General features: G+C 31.8%; 1 protein-coding gene across 13 annotated transcripts in view; it reads left to right on the forward strand.

Moving 5' to 3' along the window:
• LOC117122611 (echinoderm microtubule-associated protein-like 3) overlaps positions 1-22958 on the forward strand; it is a 49936-nt gene that overhangs the window by 11238 nt on the left and 15740 nt on the right. For 3 of the 13 annotated variants that reach the window (XM_033268248.1, XM_033268249.1, XM_033268251.1), the window contains 18 exons: positions 322-527; positions 4356-4453; positions 5441-5595; positions 6182-6226; positions 8435-8506; positions 10135-10185; positions 11189-11272; positions 11955-12053; positions 13768-14028; positions 14317-14964; positions 15764-15826; positions 16003-16071; positions 17047-17109; positions 17201-17272; positions 18208-18282; positions 19470-19553; positions 20542-20619; positions 21429-21563. In XM_033268248.1, coding sequence (XP_033124139.1) covers positions 322-527; positions 4356-4453; positions 5441-5595; positions 6182-6226; positions 8435-8506; positions 10135-10185; positions 11189-11272; positions 11955-12053; positions 13768-14028; positions 14317-14964; positions 15764-15826; positions 16003-16071; positions 17047-17109; positions 17201-17272; positions 18208-18282; positions 19470-19553; positions 20542-20619; positions 21429-21563 — 2358 coding nt within the window. The remainder of the gene's footprint in view (positions 1-321; positions 528-4355; positions 4454-5440; positions 5596-6181; positions 6227-8434; positions 8507-10134; positions 10186-11188; positions 11273-11954; positions 12054-13767; positions 14029-14316; positions 14965-15763; positions 15827-16002; positions 16072-17046; positions 17110-17200; positions 17273-18207; positions 18283-19469; positions 19554-20541; positions 20620-21428; positions 21564-22958) is intronic. The other 10 variants (XM_033268250.1, XM_033268256.1, XM_033268254.1 and 7 more) reach the window with 10 other exon arrangements.

Consider the following 22958-nt stretch of genomic DNA (forward strand, 5'->3'; position numbering starts at 1 on the left):
GGTAAGTACAGTGTTTGAATAAAGGACATAATAATAGATTGTGTGTTTACAGTGTTAACGGCTATCTTGATTTATATATATATATATGTGTGTGTGTGTGTGTATAATATACATATATATATATTTTTATTTCTTGATTCATTTATTCTATTGATCCTCTTTTGTTTTATGTTATCATGTTGACACAATCTAGCATAATGCTGCGATATCAAATTTGTTTTTAAAAATATACTCTTTTTTTTAGACGACTTATTATTAATTGAAATCTGTTCTCAATCCACCATAATTTGTTAATTAATGACAATTGAATTGCTGATTCAGGTCGAGACAGTGTGCAGGCAATGCACAAGACTCATAATCATTCCTTGGGGCAGCGTTTCAATGAGGAGTTATCGTCAGCAGACAGAGCGGTTCTGGAAAAAGTACACAAAGCTTTGGTAGCTAGCAAAGAGTATGACTTAAATGAGTTGAGGACTTCGTGTGAAGACAAAGATCCGAGTAGGAATGGACAAATTCCAAAGAAAAAGGTATGTAATATGATTTATGTGAAGTAGCTTAAGTAATGCACAGATTATCAAATTGTATATGACAAAAACATGTGACATGCCTAAATATAGTCATGATGACATCACATCATGACCATATATAGGCACATCATGACTATATATGTGCATACAACAGTTTTTCATCAAAGAAAATGTTGTAGTCTAGAGAGAGCTTTATGTTATTTTATTATTTATTTTTGATTTCTTGATTTTGCAGTTTCACTATAATTCTCTTGTCTTTGCAAAACACATTGTAGAATTGTGTGCATTTGTTTGTGTTGGATGTGCTATTGTATACATGTATAAGACTAATATTATTATTATTTATATTATTATTATTTATATTATTATTATTATTATTATTATTATTATTAGCAGTAGTAGTAGTAGTAGTGGTAGTATTAGTATTATTGATTTACAAAGAATGTAACACTCTAAGCAAATATATATTATTAAAATATTGATTATAAAGTAAAATAAAGAAAATAGTGTAAAGTAAAATAATATTTCAGATGTTTGTACAACTTTTCACATTCCAATGAAATATAACAAAAGCGAATTTTAAATCTAAATTTCATGTCTTTGGACTACTTCAGAATGAGATATAATGCAAGTGATTAAATTTTAAAGTATTTTTATATCTTTATAATTTTATAAAATACAATCCTTGCTTTAGCCATTCAAGTGTTGATTTCTTTATTGATTGCTATTTGTCAGTGTTGTTCATGATCTAAGTTTTCTTCAGTAATTCGAAATGTCACATGGTTGTAAGGAAATGCGCAATTCTTTGTAGAATTGAGCAATTTTCATTAAATGCAATCAAGGGTTATTAGCTGATATCCATTCAGCGTATTGATTCTGTGCAAGCTTCGTTGAGGGGTGATTTAATACATTTGTTGCTATGGTTATGAGACACACTTATTGCTGTAGCTAGACCATAGTGCATATGGGATATTATGTATTTTCCACATATTTTCAGCAAGATACTTAATTACTAGTAAAAATCTACTTAAATTATTATCATCGTCGTCACCACCACCTTGTGGAATTTCAAGTTAATATTATAGTGTCTAAAATATGATGCCTAAAATAGTCATTATCATTGATTGATTATTATTGTGTATTCATTACAGTTTTCATAAACATCATATGAAAGGTATTTAAGAAAAGAACTGAAATATATTATTAAGATTGGACCCCAATGGAAATAAGCCATCTTTTTGGCTTTTTTTGGATTCTTGTCTTTGACCTGGTTTGTTTAATTCTTTATGTACCTTTTGTGAATGTGTTCAGATTTTTCTGAATAAAATAAAATAAAATCAAGGTATTTATTTTATAAAGTATATTAGATTGTTCTCTAAGAAGTTAGTTTTTTGTATTTTAGTAAAATAATAATAATAATAACAAGAGCACTCAGTAGAGAGCATAATTCCACCCACCACAAAGCCCTTTTTATCAAATAAATCTCCCAAAATATGTTCTAATTTCCAATCACCACCCTACCCACTTCTATCCTCTACTTTAAAAAATCAACAAAACAATGAAAATAATAGTACTGTAAATACAGATATTATAATCCACCATTTATTTAGACGTATTCTGAGGGCTTGTGTACGTCATGATCATAGCTTTACTAGGTGTGTAGTATCTAACTGTTACGGCACATTAAAGGATACAGTAGTTAATCAATTCAGTCCAGGGGCGGATCAAGAGATTTTCTGACGGGGGGGGGGGGGCACAATATGAAGTCCACGCCACAACGCCCACCTTCGTCCCACCATGGTTGGTGTAAATAAGTGGTAAACAATCGTGCTCTCCTTTCTTCCACTGCTGGATCGCCACTGAACTCATGGGTGCACGACGTTTTTCCCCCTTTCCTCTCTTTAACTCAAATTTTTCTTCCTCTTTTTTATTTTTCGGCTTGACCAATGGGGTGGGGGCACAGGCCCTCATGTCCCCCCCCCCCAGCTGGATCCGCGTCTAGTCTTTTGAATTGCATACAAAACAATACAAGTCTGAAATTAGCTTGAAATGGAATAAAACTATTGTTTCTTCCAATGTAGAAGTTAAACAGTTGGTACTGTCAATACAGTTTTATATGGAGGACTGTATACTGTAATATATGCATTTATTACATCTTTCCAAAGAAAGTTTTTTATTGTTCTTTACCATTTTAAAGAGGGACTGTCTCCACAATCAATTTGGACTTTGAACGAGCTCACATCCTTCATCCATGCTACTTAATGAGAATTTAAATAACATCCAGCATTTTCCAATTTTAACTCGTTTGTAACTACATTTGATAATAAACCAAGCACAATATGATGTGAACTTACTGCGAGCTTACATCAAATTGTGCTTTGTTTATTATTGATAGTTCTACAATCATTATAAGCAAACCAAATGAAACCATTTGAATACATTATTGTATTATCAAATATAGTATGCAGAAAAACCATAATAGTTACCATAGTAACTACCTTTGTCGAGAGTTCTGTAATATGATGTTCATGAGTTATTAATCAAAATAAGAATTGAAAGTTCAAAAGTCACTTTTATTTATTGAGATTAAATGTGTTGGCATGGAGATTGAAATTTTATTGTATTTCATGTTATTATCATTTCCTTTGAGTCAATAAAAGTATAATTCAGTATTAGATAGACATTATTAGAGGACATCATTTTTGTCAGAGGAGACTTCAAGGTGGGTGGGGGAATTGGGATGAGAAGGGAAATTTTGCAAATCATGAGTTTGCAAATTAAAGAATGATGTAGAAAGCAAAGGAAGGGGAACGGAAGGGTAAAAGAAAAGGAAAAATTAAAAAGGGCAAGAGGAAGAGGGGAAGAAAATTTGATAATGCAATTTAGATTTTTTGATAATGTGTAACACAAACATACAGTATACATTTATAAAATAATTATAAAAAAGTGATATGGCCAATGGAAAGATAATTGAAAATTATAGAATAATAGCAGAGTGACTGGACTTCATTTATAGGTTAAAACTTTCCCACACAAGTAAAATATACGAGCTGTACTGGGTAAAGACAACTTGATTTCTTGCTTTGAACAGTTTATCCATTCGTAGAAGTCTTATGAAGATAAGCCTATCCAACAGTGACATTAGATTGAAATAAAAAAATAAAAAAAGAGTGAAATATGTTAAATACAAGCACAATGTATACATAGTCTTATGAATATATCATTATGTATTGAATTGATATATTCATATTATTCTTATTATTTTTTTTTTTTTAAATTATTATTATTATTATTATTATTATTATTATTATTATTGTTGTTATTATTATTAGTCAAACCTCAAATTGAAGCCCTTATCAAGACTACTTTTGCAAAGTAAAGAGGGAGGCTTCTTTTCAAAATGAATGCTGTAAATTTTGTGAATTTGTACAATTTAACAATAAATAATGTAAATGTAACATCAATCTGTATTATGGAGTGTATTAAACTTGCATTAAATCACCTAAACTAATGTATAAACCAAGCTTGTTTTTAATTTATTTTGTTTTTTGAAATTCATGCACAGGGTAAGTACTGTACTATCTCGAAAAGAAGCCTATGCTATTTTGAAAAGAAGCCCATTGGCTTCTTTTCAAGGCTAATTTTGCAAACTAAAGAGGGGGCTTCAATTGGAGATGGGCTTCGTCTTGAGATTAAGCCCACTGGGCTTTAATTCAAGGTTTTACACTATGTAAATGGACAGCTTTTCCGTTTATGTAGAGAGCATAGAATTTCTGGCATTATGCACTACTGTATATAATTGGTAACATTATTATTAAATCTTTGTAGTTTAAACGCATTGTTGAGGAACAACACCTTCCATTGTCTGGTGCACTTTTGAACAATTTATTGAAGAGGTGTGATGAAGAAAACAATGGAATGGTCAAGTAAGTAAACATAATGCTTAGGAACATCTCAGTATGTTCTTAAATACTTGCATAAATTATCGAACCCACAACCTCCAGATAAAAGCCTGGTGTCATAACCACTAGACCACTGAGTTTGCGCTTATTGACTAGTGTTCTATCTTATTTCCCAAGTAACAGCAGGTACTGCAATGCATTTTTGATGTTTATCAATAATGCTTTGATGGTTGTAAAATAATTTAAAGTCAGGCTCCAGAAAAAAATGTTTTTGATATGTTATACAACTAATTTTTCTAAGACAGAAAAAGCATATTTGATAAAAACTTGGGAACAATTAATGAGATACAGATTTTTGAATATTTAAAAAACTGAGGAAAAAGGGGCATAAAAACCACCTTTTCCACTTTTTCTCCCCAGTTTTTTAATATTCAAAAATCTGTAGCTCATTAACCATTCCCACTTTTTTCGTCAAGTATGCCTTTGTATCTTAGAAAAATCAGTAGTTCAACATATCAAAAAATTATTTCCCTCTGGAGCCTGAATTTAATATGTTTAAATAAAGACGGTTTTTTTGTATGACACCAAAACCATTATTTTCTATGCATCATAGTATGTGCTTATAGCAGGATGAGTAAAATTAAGGCATTTAAATATCATAACAACAGCGATCTTCATTGATTGGTTGTACAATTTTAAAATTTCTTTCTATATTATATTTTTGTAATTTCATTGTATAATGATTGTAACTGTTTAATCGAGCACAATTTGATCTAAACTTACTGCGAGCTTTTGTCTATGTTATTAACTTGACTTCGTCAGACTATGTATAATGTTGTTGTATAATGTTGAATATATTAATATTGTATTTTATCTTTTTATGTAAAGCGCATTGAACAGATGTAAATCTAAAAATGCGATATATAAATAGATATTATTATTATTGTTAAATAAATGTAGTAAACACATGTATTTGTTTGCCACCAAAATATATGTATATTCTCTATTTAGCTGGTTTGAGTTTATGGTACTCTTAGAAAAAGCAGAGAATTTAAGTATCAGCCATACAAAGTCAGCGACAGAGGATGGAACAGCCCAGTCAAATCATGGATGTAAGGCAAATTCTACTGCAAAGAAATCAACTAATGCTCCGGTTACAACAAATGGTAATTATTCAACATTTTGAAAAACACAATTTCCTAATTACAATCTTAGCATTCTTAGTTGTACTTTTGTTTTGGGTTGAACATAATTTTTCCAAATAATAATAATAGTTGGTTGATAGTTATCATATCATATAGTAAAATTCCTCAAAAACACTTGGTTTCTATGATCTGCCACCATGAAGTCAAAGAGAAAGAAAGTTGGGTGGAGAAATTCATATGATCATATAATCATATATGATCATATATAATCATATATGATTATATTATTTTGATCATATATGATCATATATAGTTCATATAATCTATAATTCTTAATGGAAGCCTATAACAATTTTTTTTTAAATATATTCTGATTAACTTTATATCAATTCTTGGTAAATATTTCCTTGAAATGAACTATAAATTACCAATCTAAACTTAACGACATATTCAGGATTGACAATACTTAAGAGGTTTGAGGGTGATCAAGGATGTGGAACCCACATTCAGTAATACTTGAGAATGAGTAAGGATATTGACTCGTTCATATTTAATAGGAAGAAAAATGAGATTAAACTATTTGAATATCTGTCTTTATATTTCATAGCAGCAAGTAAATCAAATGTTAAACCTGGAACAGGAAAAGCAAAAGGTAAACGGTCTTTTGATATTCGCTTATCATATATATACCATGAAACTCGCGTATAAGACGACCCCGTGTTTGAGAATGTTTTTGTATGTCAGGAGTAAAAGAAAAACCCCCCGTCAGAATTCATAATTTTTGCTGCTCTATATGGTCTTAATACTGCATGTAGCGGGCTAAAAACAAAACCAAATGCTGGGCTAATCTTTAAAATAATGCCATTTTAAGGGCTTTCAAATATTCATTAAGATCTTATTTCCCAGTATTTAAAATTGTGTTCATTCATACATACATTTAGTAGGTTCATTGCAGTAGTAAATTCGCGAGTTACGGATGATCCGCACATAAGACGAACATGATTTTAAAAATCTAATGTTTGTATGTTGCGCGTATAAGACTGTTTTTTGGATGTAATTTGCTATTTTAAGCCTCTTCTTATATGCGAGTATATACGGTAATTCATGTAATTATAAACTAATCAGAAATTTCATATTTCTAGATACGGACTGCTATATTAATTTTCATTTAATATGATATTCTTCATTTTATTATCATTTTTTATCACTTTATGGCTATAATGAAAATTGAATATTATTTGTATTATTGTTATTGTTTTTTGTTATTGTGATTTTTACTTTTTACTTTTATTGCTTTTACAGTTTATTAAATGAATCTTTCCCAATGTTAACAATAAAACTCACATATTCTGATGTAATTTGTGCTAATTAAATTGCAAATTTTATTTTCTTAGCATATTTCCAAGGTGCACAGGTGAACCAAATTTTCAAACTATTTGTTTAGATTGTTTTGTTGAAAACATTTCCAATATTTTCCCAATAATAATATAGTTTTTGAACACAACACAAATAAATATACCAAAGAAATGAATAAATATGGAACAACATGAGTGGATGTATAAGAATGCCAAATGATTACTGTCAAAGTCAGTCTTTGTCAATTCAGTACAAAAAAGATACATAACAAGCCATACATTATTTTACAAGATACAAGATAAAATTTATTGTCTCCAATAAAAACGCAGAAATTACATAGTTCGCAGAGAAATTGTACAATTCAAACAAAACCACATTAAAATTGATCAAAAAAAGAATATTACATTAAATTTCCATAAAAATCCATTGACAAAACCACATTAAAACATTTAAAATTATATAATTGTAATTATATTGTATAATTGTATTTTAATATCAAATACAGTGTTTATTTGTACATGTAGTAAAAATTTCAAGTTTTAAATGAGTATATTCTTTTCAGTTTTTAAAGAATAGATAAGATAAACTTTATTGTTATGACCACAAAACATGTGTACATGAAATTTGGGTTCCTTGATGCTTAAACTATAATACACAAATAACGTGGTATAAAAAATATTAAACACAAGTTATTAAGGTTTTTGGTGGTATTTGTAAATATTTTTTACTAAATTATACTGAAGTAATACTAATTAGAATTTCTAGTTTGATATAATTTTAAAAGATAAAAACCATATCTGGCTTCACACATAAATTACTTTGCAATCACTTATACACAGGGGTCCCAAGTCTACCGCAAGTAGCAGGAAATTTTAATGCTCTCCTCCACTCGTGCAACCAACCAATAATCTTCCAGAAAATAACCCATCACCTGAAAATTTATTAAATGTGCATGTTTTTACTACTGTATTACCCCTTTACTATCATTTGTCTCACGGAAGTCAGTGTCGATGGGTACACTGGTATTGGCATTTATAATGCCCTCTTCCTTGAGGTTATAAAGAGCAGTTCTTTTCCCTGGTCATTGGGTCCACATGCTTTAAGTGTTACTGCTGGTGATCAGCACAGGAGCAGGCAACCCCACCAGGTACACATTTATACTCCTGGGTGGAGAGAAGCAACGTAGATAAAGCCTTGCTCAGGGACACAAGCTAAATTCACAGCAAGGGATTGAAACCCCGACCTCGAGGTTGGGAAACCAAAACCGTTCCCGCCACGCCAAACCGCCCCTAAGATCACCAAGAGCAGGAAAATAAAATTATATGTGCTACAAAAAAGCTCATTTGAATCATCACCTGGAAATGACTTCTTCCAACTTGCGACTTATGCTTAAACAATATTCATCTTTTGATAATAATTAATTTATAAAGTCTCATCTTTGACAGTTCTTTAGGTTATTGAAATTTAAATTGATTTCTCGTTTGATGGGAACTTTGTTGCTTAGGTACCAAAGTTGATGGTGTTGTAGTACGGAAATCTGTTGTGGAGAAACAGAAAGTAGTGCTAAAGGCAAAAGGTAGAAAATCATTTGATACAGTTGATAATCATCAACATATATTTCTGAATTTTATTTAAATGTCCATAATTAATCTTCTATCATTTACGTAAAACACATCTTGATATTATCTTTCTACCTTATTTCTTTCACCATTACAGTATTTTCTTGCTTTCTGAAAGTTATAAAGATTCTCCTATCTTCACATTAAGGTCTTTCCAAATTAACAAGACAGTTTTAGGCCTTCATATACCATACATAATTGGATGTTTCAGAATAGTAAACAATAAGAATTTATATTGATGTCATCATCTTCATTGACAAAGTTGATTGATTGACTGATTAATTGATTGATTTTTCATAGTGTTATCACATCAAATGTTATCAGCACATGCTTGTCTTTACTGAGCTCACATACACTCATGCTCAGTTTATGATAATAATTTGTAGTATTCAACACCATTGCTCTAATGTTTCAATCATTCATTATTATCATTATTACTTTTTAACTTGATAACTTGATAGTAGGGAATCCCACATTCAAGAAAGAAGGGAGCTGGTCCAGGCCATTAAAAAAATTTTCAAAAACTACACAAAAATGGAGAAAAAATGAAAATTATGTTCAAATTTAAGTCTGAGAGTGTCATTTCTGGCCATCTAGAGGTGCCATAATCATAACTTTTCTTACCACAACCCAAACCATGGTGGGCTGAGGTGATTTAGAAACTATATATGTGGAAGTCTCTCCTTTGGCCACAGCCTCTATGTTGAATTCCTGGATCTCCCACTGCAAATTGTACCAGAAGAAATTTGTTAGGGAAATGCTGTAGGTGACATAACTTGTGTGTGTGCGTGGCTCTCAAATTGATTTGTTGAAGGTTACACTTCAGTTAATAGTGGTGCTATACCAAATTATTCTGAAGAATTATTCTAGGATCCAGGCTACATCAGGGAGGTACTATTTTTCTCCACTGTGAAGAGTATAAAAAATATCTAATAAAAACACATTTCTTACAGTTTCAATGAAATTGATCATACAACACATTTTGCTTGTTTCAATATACCTGTATATTGTATGTTGTTTATTTCATGACAGTTCTCACAATCTAGTATCGCATAAATATTCTCAAAACAATTGTTATTTGTTGAACATATGGGAACATGTTTTTGTTATTTCTACTCACTGTACTTACTACTCAAGCCATGTATTTCAAAGGCAATTTGCTTGTTTCCATGTGTTTTTGAACTCTTTTAACGTAAATTTGGTCACTACAACTTGTAAATAGAAAACACACTGTACCATATAGGCGTACATCACTCTGTGTATTTTGTGACTACTAAATTTATGAATAGTGTGTCTATATATATTTTTGTGGAGGTAAATTACAAGATCAAATACGCACAGTAGTGCTTTTACATTGTCTTTATAGCCTTCACTCTTTAAAACATTCACAATAGAATATATGTATATTGTTTAGTGAAAAAACTCATGTAGTGCAGTGATTTATTTAGTATTCATCATATAACATTTGTTTTCATTGGTAAGAAGTCAACAATCTGACAAAATTGAAACTTTAAAAAAAAATTTTGTTACTTTGCAGAAAAGGTTGGTAATTTGTGAATAATTTTTATTTGTTGACTTTCCTCAGGTAAACAAATCAATAACAACATTACAAAGAAATCAAGCACTGAAGAGAAAGGTATGAATATACATCATTATCATTATCTCATCTTCATCATATCGTCACCATCAATATTGCTATAATTAGTTGTTATTATATAATCATTATATCAATTACTATACTATTTCTATATTATACTAATAGTACAGTATCTACCCGCTTCTTGGTAAAGGCCTCGTGAAGCATTCCAATGTTCTTTGATGTGTGCTATTCTGTGTTGCATACCATTTATTTGCTGATTCACCTTATTACAACAAAATTAGGTAGTTTTCGCTGTACGATGTTAACCTTAACGGTAATGGATGACGTGATAATTTATTCATCCTGCATTGCGGAGTATGTTAATTTAAGATTTTACGTGCTTGACGTACATTAGTTACGGGTTTGCACATGCATATTTCGATTTGTTTACAAAATGGGTGGATCTATCGCGTTGCATGTTGGGTAAACGTTAAGGTTAATATTGTGCGGCGAAAACTACCTATTGTATACGCTCTATACCAGTGGCGGCTCTAGGATATATTTTTTGTGGGGGGGCTACGTTGTCCGACGGGGGGACTTGAGCTCGTAGGCTCGAGCTGGGAAAAGGGGTTGAGAGGTTGTTCCCCTTTCCAAATGAGATTTTTTTAAAGAATATCAACCTCTAGATGGCCGAAAATAGCACTTTCAGACTGTGACAGACATGTGTTGACTTGGTGTTGGCCTATTTTTATATGTTTTATGGTCTGACTGCCCAACGAGCTCTGTCCGGTGGGGGGCTTAAGCCCCCCTGCCACACCGCTGGCACCGCCACTGCTCTATACCTTTGGTTATTAATTACAATTTATACTCCCACTGCATCTGTCCACAGTGGGATTGCCGATGGTTTTCTGTGGCAGTATGAATCATCATTGAATACGATATGCACATACCTCGTTTTTTTATGTAATCGCATGGGACCATTGGTTGGTATAGTGAGTCAGCCTTAAGAACAATACATCTGTTTCTGTATTACGTATTAAAAATTATTATTATCTTCTAGAAAAATCATTGTCTGCAGATCAGGGTGTGAAGGGTCGAAGCAGTGCTTTGTCAACTGAATTAGGGAAAGAACTCAATCGCAAGGGTGAGTGACCTATGATATTGGATCATTATTCTGTATGGTGACAAAAGAACACATCTGTTAATTCATTTCATCTTTCATTTAATTTATATTTATTTGTTTGTGTCTGGCAATGGCATAATAAATAACTTCTACAATAGATGAAAAATGGTGAAATATTACATACAATGTAACGTAGGGCCCACCTTGTTAAACCAAACATATTTTGCAAATCTACAATATCTGCAATCATCATAGTGGGCCTTGTATGCTGGCTATCTTGTATTATTATGCCTGTTTGCACTAGGAAAGAACCTCAGCACACGCTGACATAATACACAGAGGAGCTTAAAACCCTTTCACCACTTTGGCAGGGCCACTGGTCATGTAAACTGAGATTACCGTAATATACAGTACAGTATATTATACACAGATATAACACCATGCCATATTTGCCATGAATTAACATTTCTTTTATCACTTGATGTTATTTGTATTTAAAATTCTTTGACAATGTAGCATGGCAATAACTTTTACTGCATACCTTTCATCTAAATGATTTATTATATCTATATATTATTTTCGTACTTCTATATTTTCAAGAGAGATTTTCTAAGAGTTTGCATGAAGTATTATTTAATTTGTCAATTTGTCTTGATTTTTTTTTCACTATAATCACATGCATGTATGTTCCGTTGTGTCGTAGTGACATTTAGAACGGGAGAGAGTTCCCCTTCGTCAAGTTGTAACTCTAGTAGAAGGGGGTCACTTTCGTCAGTGGCTGGAGACTCTGACGTCTTCAAAGGTAAGAGGCTAGTAACCAGATACCTATTAGATTCTTGTCAATTAGATTCTGTATAGGCCTACTTTAGCTATTGGTGTGTACAGCTTTAAAGCTATATTCACGCTAGACATGATAACAACACAGTGACGACACGATAAAAATGCGCTCAATGTTCAACAGGCGCGGATCCAGAATTTTTTAAAATGTGGGGAGGGGGGGCCACAACATATTCAAAATAGATAAGTGAGAGTGCTAATTTCAATATATGCCTTGAGATTTTAAAATTTAGCGGCAAAACAGGGGGGCACGTGCCCCCTACTGGATCCGCCCTTGTTGAAGAATACGATGCGATAATAATGTCGTCGTTGTGTCATCATCGTGTCTAGTGTAAATGTAGCTTCACTTGAAAGCTTATAATGTTATGTTAACTTATTATTATCAATAATTGTTCTATTTGTAATAATAATAACTAACACAGTAAAAAAGTAGATTTGTAAGGTTGTGAAAACAAGAAAGACTGTCAAAATACGTGCTGTTTGTTAAAAACTTTTTGTGTAGTAAAGAATACAAAAGTGCTTGACAACCATTACGTGCTTATTGACTCGTTTTTTTGTTTTTACGAACTAACACAATCTACTTTAATTGTCTTAGTTGTGATGTGAGCGACGAATTATTTGGTACATACAGTACAAACATTTTTTTAATTGATTACCAGCCAAAATTACTAAAGCTGACTAAGATAAAATCTTAAATTATTCGTATAACCATGCATCATTCATATAACCATGCATTGCTATTGTAAAAGATTAAATAGTAATCAACTTCCAATGAAATTTAAACAATTCAGTTTCCACTTACAATTTTCCCTATATTCAATGCAGATCCAAAGATGTCTGAAAGGGGGCTAAAAGTGGGCCAATCGAGATAACACCACCCTAGAGGGTAGTAAGGGTTTTTGTTTTCTAGACACCAAATAATAATCTCTGAGGCATTTTGGGCTATCAATTTTTTCTTTCTCTTTTTTTTCCCCTTTTTTTGACTTTCCTAGGAGAGCCCCCTCCCCCACCCCCAAAAAAATTTTTTTAAATCCACCCCTGAAGAAACTGTATTTTTGTTATTTTAAAGCACTGAATCTCAATCTTTATTTTACTCATATATACTATATTATTGTTATATAATAAGACTGCAATTTAACTTTCTTCAATATACAAAGTAATCAAATAAAATATTGAATTGTTGGTTTCATATTTAACTCAACACTAACAGGTCTTGAATTCATATACAGTTTATGTACAGTAATGTATATTGATTTACTGGATTGTCAATATGTTAATATCTCATATATAATAGTAGTAATAATAATAATAACAACAACAATAATAATATTAGTTTTATATATTCAAGGAAACTCATTTAGTCTTTTAACAAAGATTGGTCTTGCAAGAAACCATGTTTTTAAACTACTATTTCAAACAGACGATTTAAAACAGCAAGGAAAATCTAAAGAAAGTACTGGTAACTGTACAATTTAAACAAAAACATATCTACAACATACTATAAAGGTTTGACACAATTATTTTGAAACTCTTTAGATCTTCAGCATTTTTTAATTCTTATTTTTTTTTTTCATCTTCATGTTCAGATATTTGGTTTAGTCCTGAATTACTCATTTGATACATAAATTGTTAATAGATATTTAAAAAATTAACGTCATTACCTTCTTTATCTTAATCAGGAAATGGCCAGGCGTCCCCCCGAATTGGCAGTACAAAATCGAGGCAGCAGTCTAGGCCTGGAAGTACTGTCCCTAGACCAGCTAGCACAGTTCCGGCCCAACCTAGGCCTGGAAGCAGCACTAGTGCTCAACCTAGGCCTGGAAGCAGCACTAACCCCCAACCTAGGCCAGTTAGTGCTAATCAAGGTCAAGATCTAAGCCCTCGTCCAGGGAGTCGATCAGCTTCAAATTCATCAAGGAGGGGTTCAATTACTAGTCAAGGTATTTTCTTGTATATTTATATCGCCTGTAATATTTGGAATGTGCATTACAGCATATAATTGTCATTTAATAATTAAAATTATAAATATTAATATAATAATATATATATTATTCATCATAAACCCATTTTAGATGTATTTATTCATTTAAAATATTAACTGTTCATAATATTTAATATGTTGATATGAATATTCAACATATTTTTTTTATTATATCATTGATTGATAACAATTTAATTGATGTCTCTTTTATAATTTAATTAATTCTTCTAAACATAAAATCCCCTAGCAAGTCTCATTGACCTGCTTGAAATGGCTGGCCAATCGCAATCAAAGATAAAATTACCGAGCTTAAGTAGTTCGTTGCCGCAACTACCCCGAAGCTTGGGAGAGGACGATATAGTGAAGGATATGAACTATAGCACTCTGTCACTGAAGATACTATCTGAGGTTGAAATTATCCAGAGAGCTAACACATTACCAGGACTTACTCAACCACTTGATCAGCTTTTGAAATCAACTCCTGAACTTCCCCCTCTAGAGATGAATGCTCTTATGCCAATATCAGAAATGGGCTCAACGACAGAAATCAATAAGTCAGACTTGATTGGAAATAACAAAATTAATGAATCTCTTGATGATGAGCAAATAATTGAAGAAGATGAAATTGTCACTCATGGTGATAAAACATCAACAGAGAATGAACATGTTAAAGAGAGAAGCAATTCAATTGAAGAATGTCTAGTGCAGACCAAGTCACTTGTCAGCAAAAATTCTGTTGCTGTTGATAAGAATTCAGCGTCTGAAAAAGTTAAACCTGTATTAAGAAATATACCATCTATCAAGACCATTTCTAAGAAACCTGGAACATTAGCGAACAAACAGCCGCCGAGTACGAACAGGCCTGGTAAAGGAAAGCCAACCAAGGAGGATAAAGGTACACCATTTCAAATGCAGTCAGATGGCATGACCCATTCTTTGACATCTGTGTAACATCTTTGTGCCTGCTGCCTTCAGGTCTCCAGTAGATCGCATTAGCTTGTAGTCTTTGCTCAATCATTTTACATCAGGTGTTCATCCCTTGCTTTATAGAAGATTTGTATTCTTTTATCAATCTGACATTTCCCATTGACATTATATCTTGCATACCATCATTTTAGTGTAGTGCATTGGATTTTAATATGAGATTTTGATATTGTAGTTCATTTAGATTTTGAATGTGTTCATTTAAGTAATTTCTAATGCATATTAACATTTGAGAAGAAACATCTTTAGATAATTCTTTTTAAATTATTTTTTCATCTGTCTATCCTTTTTCATATTTTATAAATTTTGTTGAAAATCATCCTTGTAATCATGGAGGCTATTACATCACCAAGCTTTCACCAACGAGTATTTGTCCTCAAAACCTATAGCCAATTGTAGCATTCAGCATTCTTTGAATCAGCTACTCAAAACATTCATTCTGTTGAAAAACATGGACTTGTTGTTTCTCTCATCTGTATACTTTATAGTTTCTTATCATTGTTTTGTAGTTTTCTTTTGTTTTCTAATGGAGTGCTTGGTATATTAACAATATATAAGAATATTTTTTTAATGTAATCTTTTTTTTTTTTAATTATACACTGATTGGAATTTAAAATACTTGTTAAACATTAACATGGTAACACATTTTTTGTTGCTATAATATGAATGAAAGGTTGTTTAAGATACACAATCAATTTATGTTTTAAAAGGTGGGAAAAAGGTCTCCCTCAAGAAACCACCACCCCTGGTTAAAAGATCTATCAAGCAAAAAGGTAAGTTATTGTTTATGTATCATGTTATGAGACATAATTGGTAGTTTAAAAGGATATTCTCAACCATTAATTACCTTGTATGCTGTGTTTAGGAATATTTGTTTGTAATTTGATAGAAAGCTTTTGCTTATTATAATTTACATACCCTCCATGAATTGTGGTTGATATATTTTCAGACCCAAAGCTTCCGCACAGTATGTCCATGCAGAACATGACATCCATTTCTGAAGTTTCAGGAGTAACTGGTAAATATTATTTACAATAATAATATGGATACAGATAAAATAGAATATATTATCATTATTCAAAAAAACACTAAAAACATTCTGCATCTTGTGTGGCCTTGCAGCCAAATATAATATTGTCAATAAAGAAAACGGAACACATCATGTTCATCAGCTTCAAAATATAATACTGTATAAAATATATACTTATCAATGCCTAAGAATGACCTATTTGCTTGTACACCAAGGAGTATGGAATTGTAAAAGGTCTGACTGTCCCGATTTTGCATGCATACAATGAAACGAAAAGTATTACTATTAGATAGGGAGCATCCTATTAGAATTTGAATATAGTTTGAAACTCGAACATGCATTCTGTAGACACAGCAAGCATTTTATACAGACGACTTTTACGTTCTTTTGAAAAACGCCCTCTAAGTCATGGTAATATGATTCCATCTCCTCGAAGCAAAACCAAAACATGGTCAACATGCTTTTTCTGTTCAAGCTCCTTCTCTCTGGAATTCTCTTCCTTTTTCTGTTCGTAATTCGCCTAATTTATATTCTTTTAAGAAAAACTTAAAGTTTCACCTTTTTTTGAGAAATGTTACTGAGTTTGTTTTCTCCTGCGCCTTTGTTAAATTTTTTATTTGGCGCTATATAAATGTTTATTATTATTATTATTATTATTAATATTTTTGAGATAGCATTATGTTTTGAGTACATTACACTAAATATTTTGATGTAGGTACATATTTTGCAGTCGAGAAGTCTTGGTCATAGGGAATAAATATGAAAAAGAACACATTATATATGAGAAAAAGGTGTATATGTATATATAAACTAGTAGGTTCATAATAGGTGTATAATTATTACTTAGTACATAGTAATGTGAGGCTAATCTTAACAGGTTCTGCATAGTAAAGGAAAGTGATGACTACTACTACAAAATAGAAGGCCAATGGTAATTGCATTTGTTTGTGTTTTTTATTATAGACATGCATCATAGTAAATCTAGTCCCAATTTACTGCCACATGCGGAAACTGAGGAAGATATAGGTATGATATTTAATATTTTCATTTTTCTAAAATTAAGAAGGTTAGCTTTTTGTTGTACTCACCATTTTTAATCTATTGATGTTTATTTCAGAAGTTGCTGAAAGCTCCTTAAATCAAAGTATGTCATCTCAGAATTCTATTGTGGCAGCACAAGGACAGCAAGGTAAGTGATTGGTGAAGCTTCAGAACCCAGGCAGTCAATAATGATAATAATAATTTTAATTTTAATAATGATAATAATAATTTTTATATTGTATGTTTTTAAAATTTTAATATGTTGTTTTATTTATTTTTATTTATTCATTTATTTATTCATTTATTTTTTTTTAATTTATTTTTTTAAAACTTTCGTTCATTTTAATGTTTAAATTTTTGTATTGTTTTTGTTAGCAGGGGTTTGGTTAGGCACATAAATAAATAAATAAAAATAAATAAATAAATAAATAAATAAATAAATAAATAAATAAATAAATAAATAAAGAATAAAAAAAAAATAATAAAAAAAAAAATTAAAAATTAAAAAAAAATAAAAAGTAGTTCATTCTTATATAGCACAAGTAAGCAAGCTCTCGATGCGCTATACAAAAACAGATAAGGATGTAATGTTAAATTAATGAAAAACTTGATGGAAAGAAAAGGTCTTTAGCTTGGTTTTAAAAGAGTTTAAAGTAACACACTGTCATGGTCTGATGGAGATTGGTATGGTGTTCCACAAAGTTGGAGCCAGTCATTCAATCAGTCAACCATCAATCAATCAATCAATCATTCAGCCATCCATCCATTTAACCAGCCAACCAATTGAATGACTAGTCATAAAAACAATCAATCAACTACCAAAATAACTAGTCAATCAAACAACCAATCAATCTAATAGTAAGTTATCAATCAGTCAATTAATCAATCAAATTAACTACACAACAAATCACTCAACCAGCCAACAGCATATATTAATTAATTAATATCAATTAATCAACCAACCAATCAGTTTATTAACGAATTGATCAAACCATTATTATGTCATACGGCATGGCAATCATTATCATGATGATATATCAGAATTAATTATTGTAGGATTGAACCTGTTAATGTTTATTTTAGACAATGCTGAGAGCTCTCTGAATCAAAGTATGTCATCTCAGAATCCAACTGCAGCAGAAACCCAGGGAAAGAAAGGTAAAATGATTGGTGAAGCTGCAGTCAGTAACTGGCTGTACACCAATCACCCCACTAACTAATAAGTCAACCAATCAATTAATTATTTTTTAAATTATCCAATCAGTTAATCACCAAATTACCTAATCAATCAAATTAATTATTTAACCAGCCAATTAACCAATCAATCAGTAAATTTGTCCATCAATCAAACAAGCAGTTAAAAAGCCAGTCAATCAAACAATCAGTTGATAAACTAATCAGTCAATCAATCAGTCAACAAGTGAGTCAATCGGTTAACTAAGCAGCTAATCTTAAAGCCAATGTGCAAATTGATTGATCAATCTATCAATGATAATGAATTTTTTATAAAGCAAGTGGCTCAATGATTCCTTGGCTAAAGGCCAATTCAGACAGCGTCGTACAACAATGCAGCCCAACGCGATTCATCTTCATGGACACAAGCCATCGTGAGAAATATTAAACATGTTTAATATTCTATGACGCATCAGGCTGCGTCTTACGACGTTGTCTGAGTGAACCATAATTATGTTTCCATGGTAGTAAATTTACCGTATATATACTCTCGTATAAGGCGACCTGCGTATAAGATGACCCCCAAGTTTGAGAAGGTTTCTGGACGATTTTTGTATGTCAGGCATATACGACGACCCCCACTTCAAATTTGGAATTTATAATTTTTGCAGCTCTTTTTAGTCTTGGTACTGCATCTAAGAGCTAAATTTCAAAGTAATACAATTTTATGGGCTTTTTGAATATTAATCAAAATCTTATTTCCCAGTATTTAAAATTGCATGTATTCATACTAACATTTTAGTAGCTTCACTGCAGTGGTAAATTCGCATCTTACGGACGAACCGCACAAAAGATGAACGTGATTTCAAAAAGCTAATATTTGTATGTCACTTATATGTATGACCACCTGTTTTTCGATCATAATTTGCTATTTTAAGCCTCGTATTATACGCGAGTATATATGGTAATGATGATAATCAGAAGTAATCATTGTTGATCACTATGCATGAAGCAATAGAGCTAACATGTGCATATGCAATCCTCACTGACCCAGAATCACAATATCTAGATATCTAGGCAAGCACCATAATATCACATTAATCTAAAAATCTAAAAAAAAAAACACACATTTTAAGTAACTTATTGATTTTATTTATTCCTGCTTCTGTAAGTTGTGGCAATGGATGCCAGATCAGGAACCAGTTCCATTGGCTCTATCAACTTATCTTTGGATAGTTCCTCTGTTTCCAGTCAAGGTGTTTTTCTCTTTTTTATATAAACAGCTATTTAATGTGTAACTTATTGTGCAGATATTGAGGAAGCTACTTCAATATTGCCTTTTCTACAACTATTACTACTGCTGCTGCTACCTTTAATGCTGCTATTTCAACTGCTACATACAGCTTCTACTACTGTTACTTCTGATGCTACTAATAATAATTTGGTAGACTTATATGTACTTCATACCAAGACCTTTAAGTTCAAATTATTACCCCCGGTCATTGGATCAAGCACATAATGGAACGCATACTCATCTCCCTGGGGAGAATTCCATAATATTGCAGCGCCTTTTTTTGTTTGAACCTACCAAATACTCAATTTATTCAAGCATGGATATAGACAACCATAGGTGAAGTGCCTTGCCCATGGACACAGGCAAAATGCACAGTGAAGGATTGAACCTCTAAACTCAATGTTAAGAAGCAAACTGCTACTACACTACTACTTTTGCTGCTACAACTTTTGTTACAGATTCTGTTATTACTGCTGCTGCTGCCACTGCTGATGATACTAATACTACTGCTACTAATATTACTGCTGTGACTGCTACAGCTCCTATTGTACTTTTCATACTACTACTGCTTCTGCTGCAAAAGTACTATTACTTTTAGTACTAAATGCTAAAATAATTAAATATTATTGTACTGATTATTGTACTAGGCTTACTCCAGCTACCTGTATGTTTCTCTGCTCATGAACATCATTTAGTGCCATGCCTTTGCTTTTATAATTTGCATATAACATGAACCTTGACCTTTACAGAGATTTTGCATATTTCCTCATTTTATTGATCATCTGTTCCAAAAGTTTTGGAAAATTTTAATATTTTTTTTGTCATCTACCCTTTTCAATTGCTTTACATGTTTTGTTGGTATTTTTATGTCCATTACATCAAATTATGTTCACTTTAAAAATCTGGGTTAATTTTGTTCTCAGCTTTTAAGTTTGTTTCATTTGTTTCAGAGCAACAAGGAATGTCTCGTATTGAGTCTTGTCACAGCTTGATTTCCACTAGTAGTTGCAGCTCTACTGATTCTCAAGGTTTGTGTAATCATTTGTTATCACAAACTTTTCCACTAAATGCATTGTAGATTCCTACAACCTACAACACAGATTTATCTCCTGCAGCAGGTTTTAATCCAAGGCCATATTTCACTCCAGTGACAGTCAAATTCATAATCAGATTTGACTCGCAGGGAAAGATGTAAATCCTGGGGAAGAATGAAATCTAAAACCAAAACTCACGGGGCAGATTGTATTCAGACTAGAATATATTCCCAAGCAGAGCTATAAACTAAATATAATATATTCTGGTTTCAATGGTTGTATTTATGCAAATATAAGTCAAACAGGGCGCCACGTACGAACCGTCTCCCTAACAAACGTCCTCATTAACTTTTCTACGTTCGTTCATTCGACGATTAATTTGTGTATTTTAATGATTGTGTTTATGATTTCTAATCATTATCATGACTTATTATTATGACTTGTAATCATGACGATCATATCTTGGTTGTTTTCATGAGTATACAGATGATATTAATAATTCTATTTATCTGTGAGACTAATAATAATAATTGCATTAGACCAGATTGCCTGTTTGCATTTAGATTAACATATGAATGTGATTATAATAATACTAACATTTTTTTTTCTTTTTCATTTGTTTACATTCTTTTTAATTACATAACATTATGAATGTGATTATAATAATAGTAATAAAAGTTTCTTTTCTTTTTATTTGTTTACATTCTTTCTAAATAGATAAAATTATGAATGTGATTATAATAATTCTAAGAGTTTCTTTTCTCTTTTTTTTTTTCATTTCTTTACATTCTTTCTAAATTTAGCCCCTGATAAGACCCCCTTGTTACAAGGGGCATCTGGGATAATGGGGTCCAAAAACTGGGGAAAACCTGTCAGTCTAATGAATTCATTTAAGGGCCTGTTTTCAGCAAGGCACAAGAGTTCAGACAAGTTAACAGGTATATCTATGAAAGGTGCTTTGAAAGCCCTACCAAATGTTTGGCCATATGTACAGTATGTTTGCTGCATCTGTCTGGAATATAAATACCGTATATATTACATCACATTATATGCTAAAAAAACATTGTATGTGTTCTGCGCCATTTTATGCCCGTTATCGGTTAAATTTTATCTGTTTATTTCCTTGATGTTAACTGAACGGGATTCTCCTTCATTTAGCACCAGAGGTTAAAACTCCTGTAACTTTATAAAAAATGTCGAATTCAAATGATTCGTTTACCATTTTATTGCTCTCATTTTACTGTTTAACCCTGTATTAATAACTAATAATCAATTTTTCTGACGAGTGACTGGTTTGGCTTGTCTTTGCCACGTATTCTTTGTTTGACCCTACTGTACAAACTTATTTTGGTTTTTGTCGAATATGTACATTGTTTAATTTGCATCAAATTTTATCAATACTTGTACTGGTTTCAATATTTTGTTGAACTTATGGCTGTGTATCTTGTAATAAAATGGCAGTCTGTAACTACCCTTTTATAGATATCTAGTGGCATGTAATACCCCCTTCACACTGAACTAGTTCGCACTACGTTCTGGAGAATGAGGTGGAATATGATCCAGATTCCCGTTATGAACGTTGTAAAGACTGCCTGAGAACACAGTGCAAACGGGCAAGACTGAGCATGAACTGTTTTGAATGGACATGTCGTAGTGCAAACCATGTAGAAAAGTCCTAGAACTGCAAACGGGGTTACAAGTTCAATTGGGGATGGGTCGAACTGCAAACGACATTGAATGTAACGTCTTCCCGTTCTAAACGTTGTGCGAACGTTGTACAAACCATCAGCAATCGTAATGCACTTACCTCAAACTGTGTTGTGTCATAGTAAAAGCCAAAATTGCACATTTCAACCCGTCTAATAACTAATAATCAATTTTTCTGACGAGTGACTGGTTTGGCTTGTCAATGCCACATATTCTTTGTTTGACCCTACTGTACAAACTTATTTTGGTTTTTGTCGAATATGTACATTGTTTGAATGTAACGTCTTCCCGTTCTAAACGTTGTGCGAACGTTGTACAAACCATCAGCAATCGTAATGCACTTACCTCAAACTGTGTTGTGTCATAGTAAAAGCCAAAATTGCACATTTCAACCCGTCTTCATTCCGTTTCATGGAAAAAATGGGCAGGAACGTTTTTTTAACTAGTTCAGTGTGAAGGGGGAATAACTAATACTTAGCTACTTAATGTTGTATTGTTATTGTTATGTACACCTGAGAGAATAGTGGTACTCCCTTTATATGTTCAGTTGACATAACATATCCTGATGTTGTGAATTGTTATGTACCTAATAACTTGTCAGGAAAATATTAGGACTAAACTAACCA

Source organism: Anneissia japonica, unplaced genomic scaffold, assembly GCF_011630105.1.
Source record: "Anneissia japonica isolate Jap-2015-1 unplaced genomic scaffold, ASM1163010v1 scaffold287945_len1679841_cov205, whole genome shotgun sequence".
In the NCBI taxonomy this organism is placed as follows: domain Eukaryota; kingdom Metazoa; phylum Echinodermata; class Crinoidea; order Comatulida; family Comatulidae; genus Anneissia; species Anneissia japonica.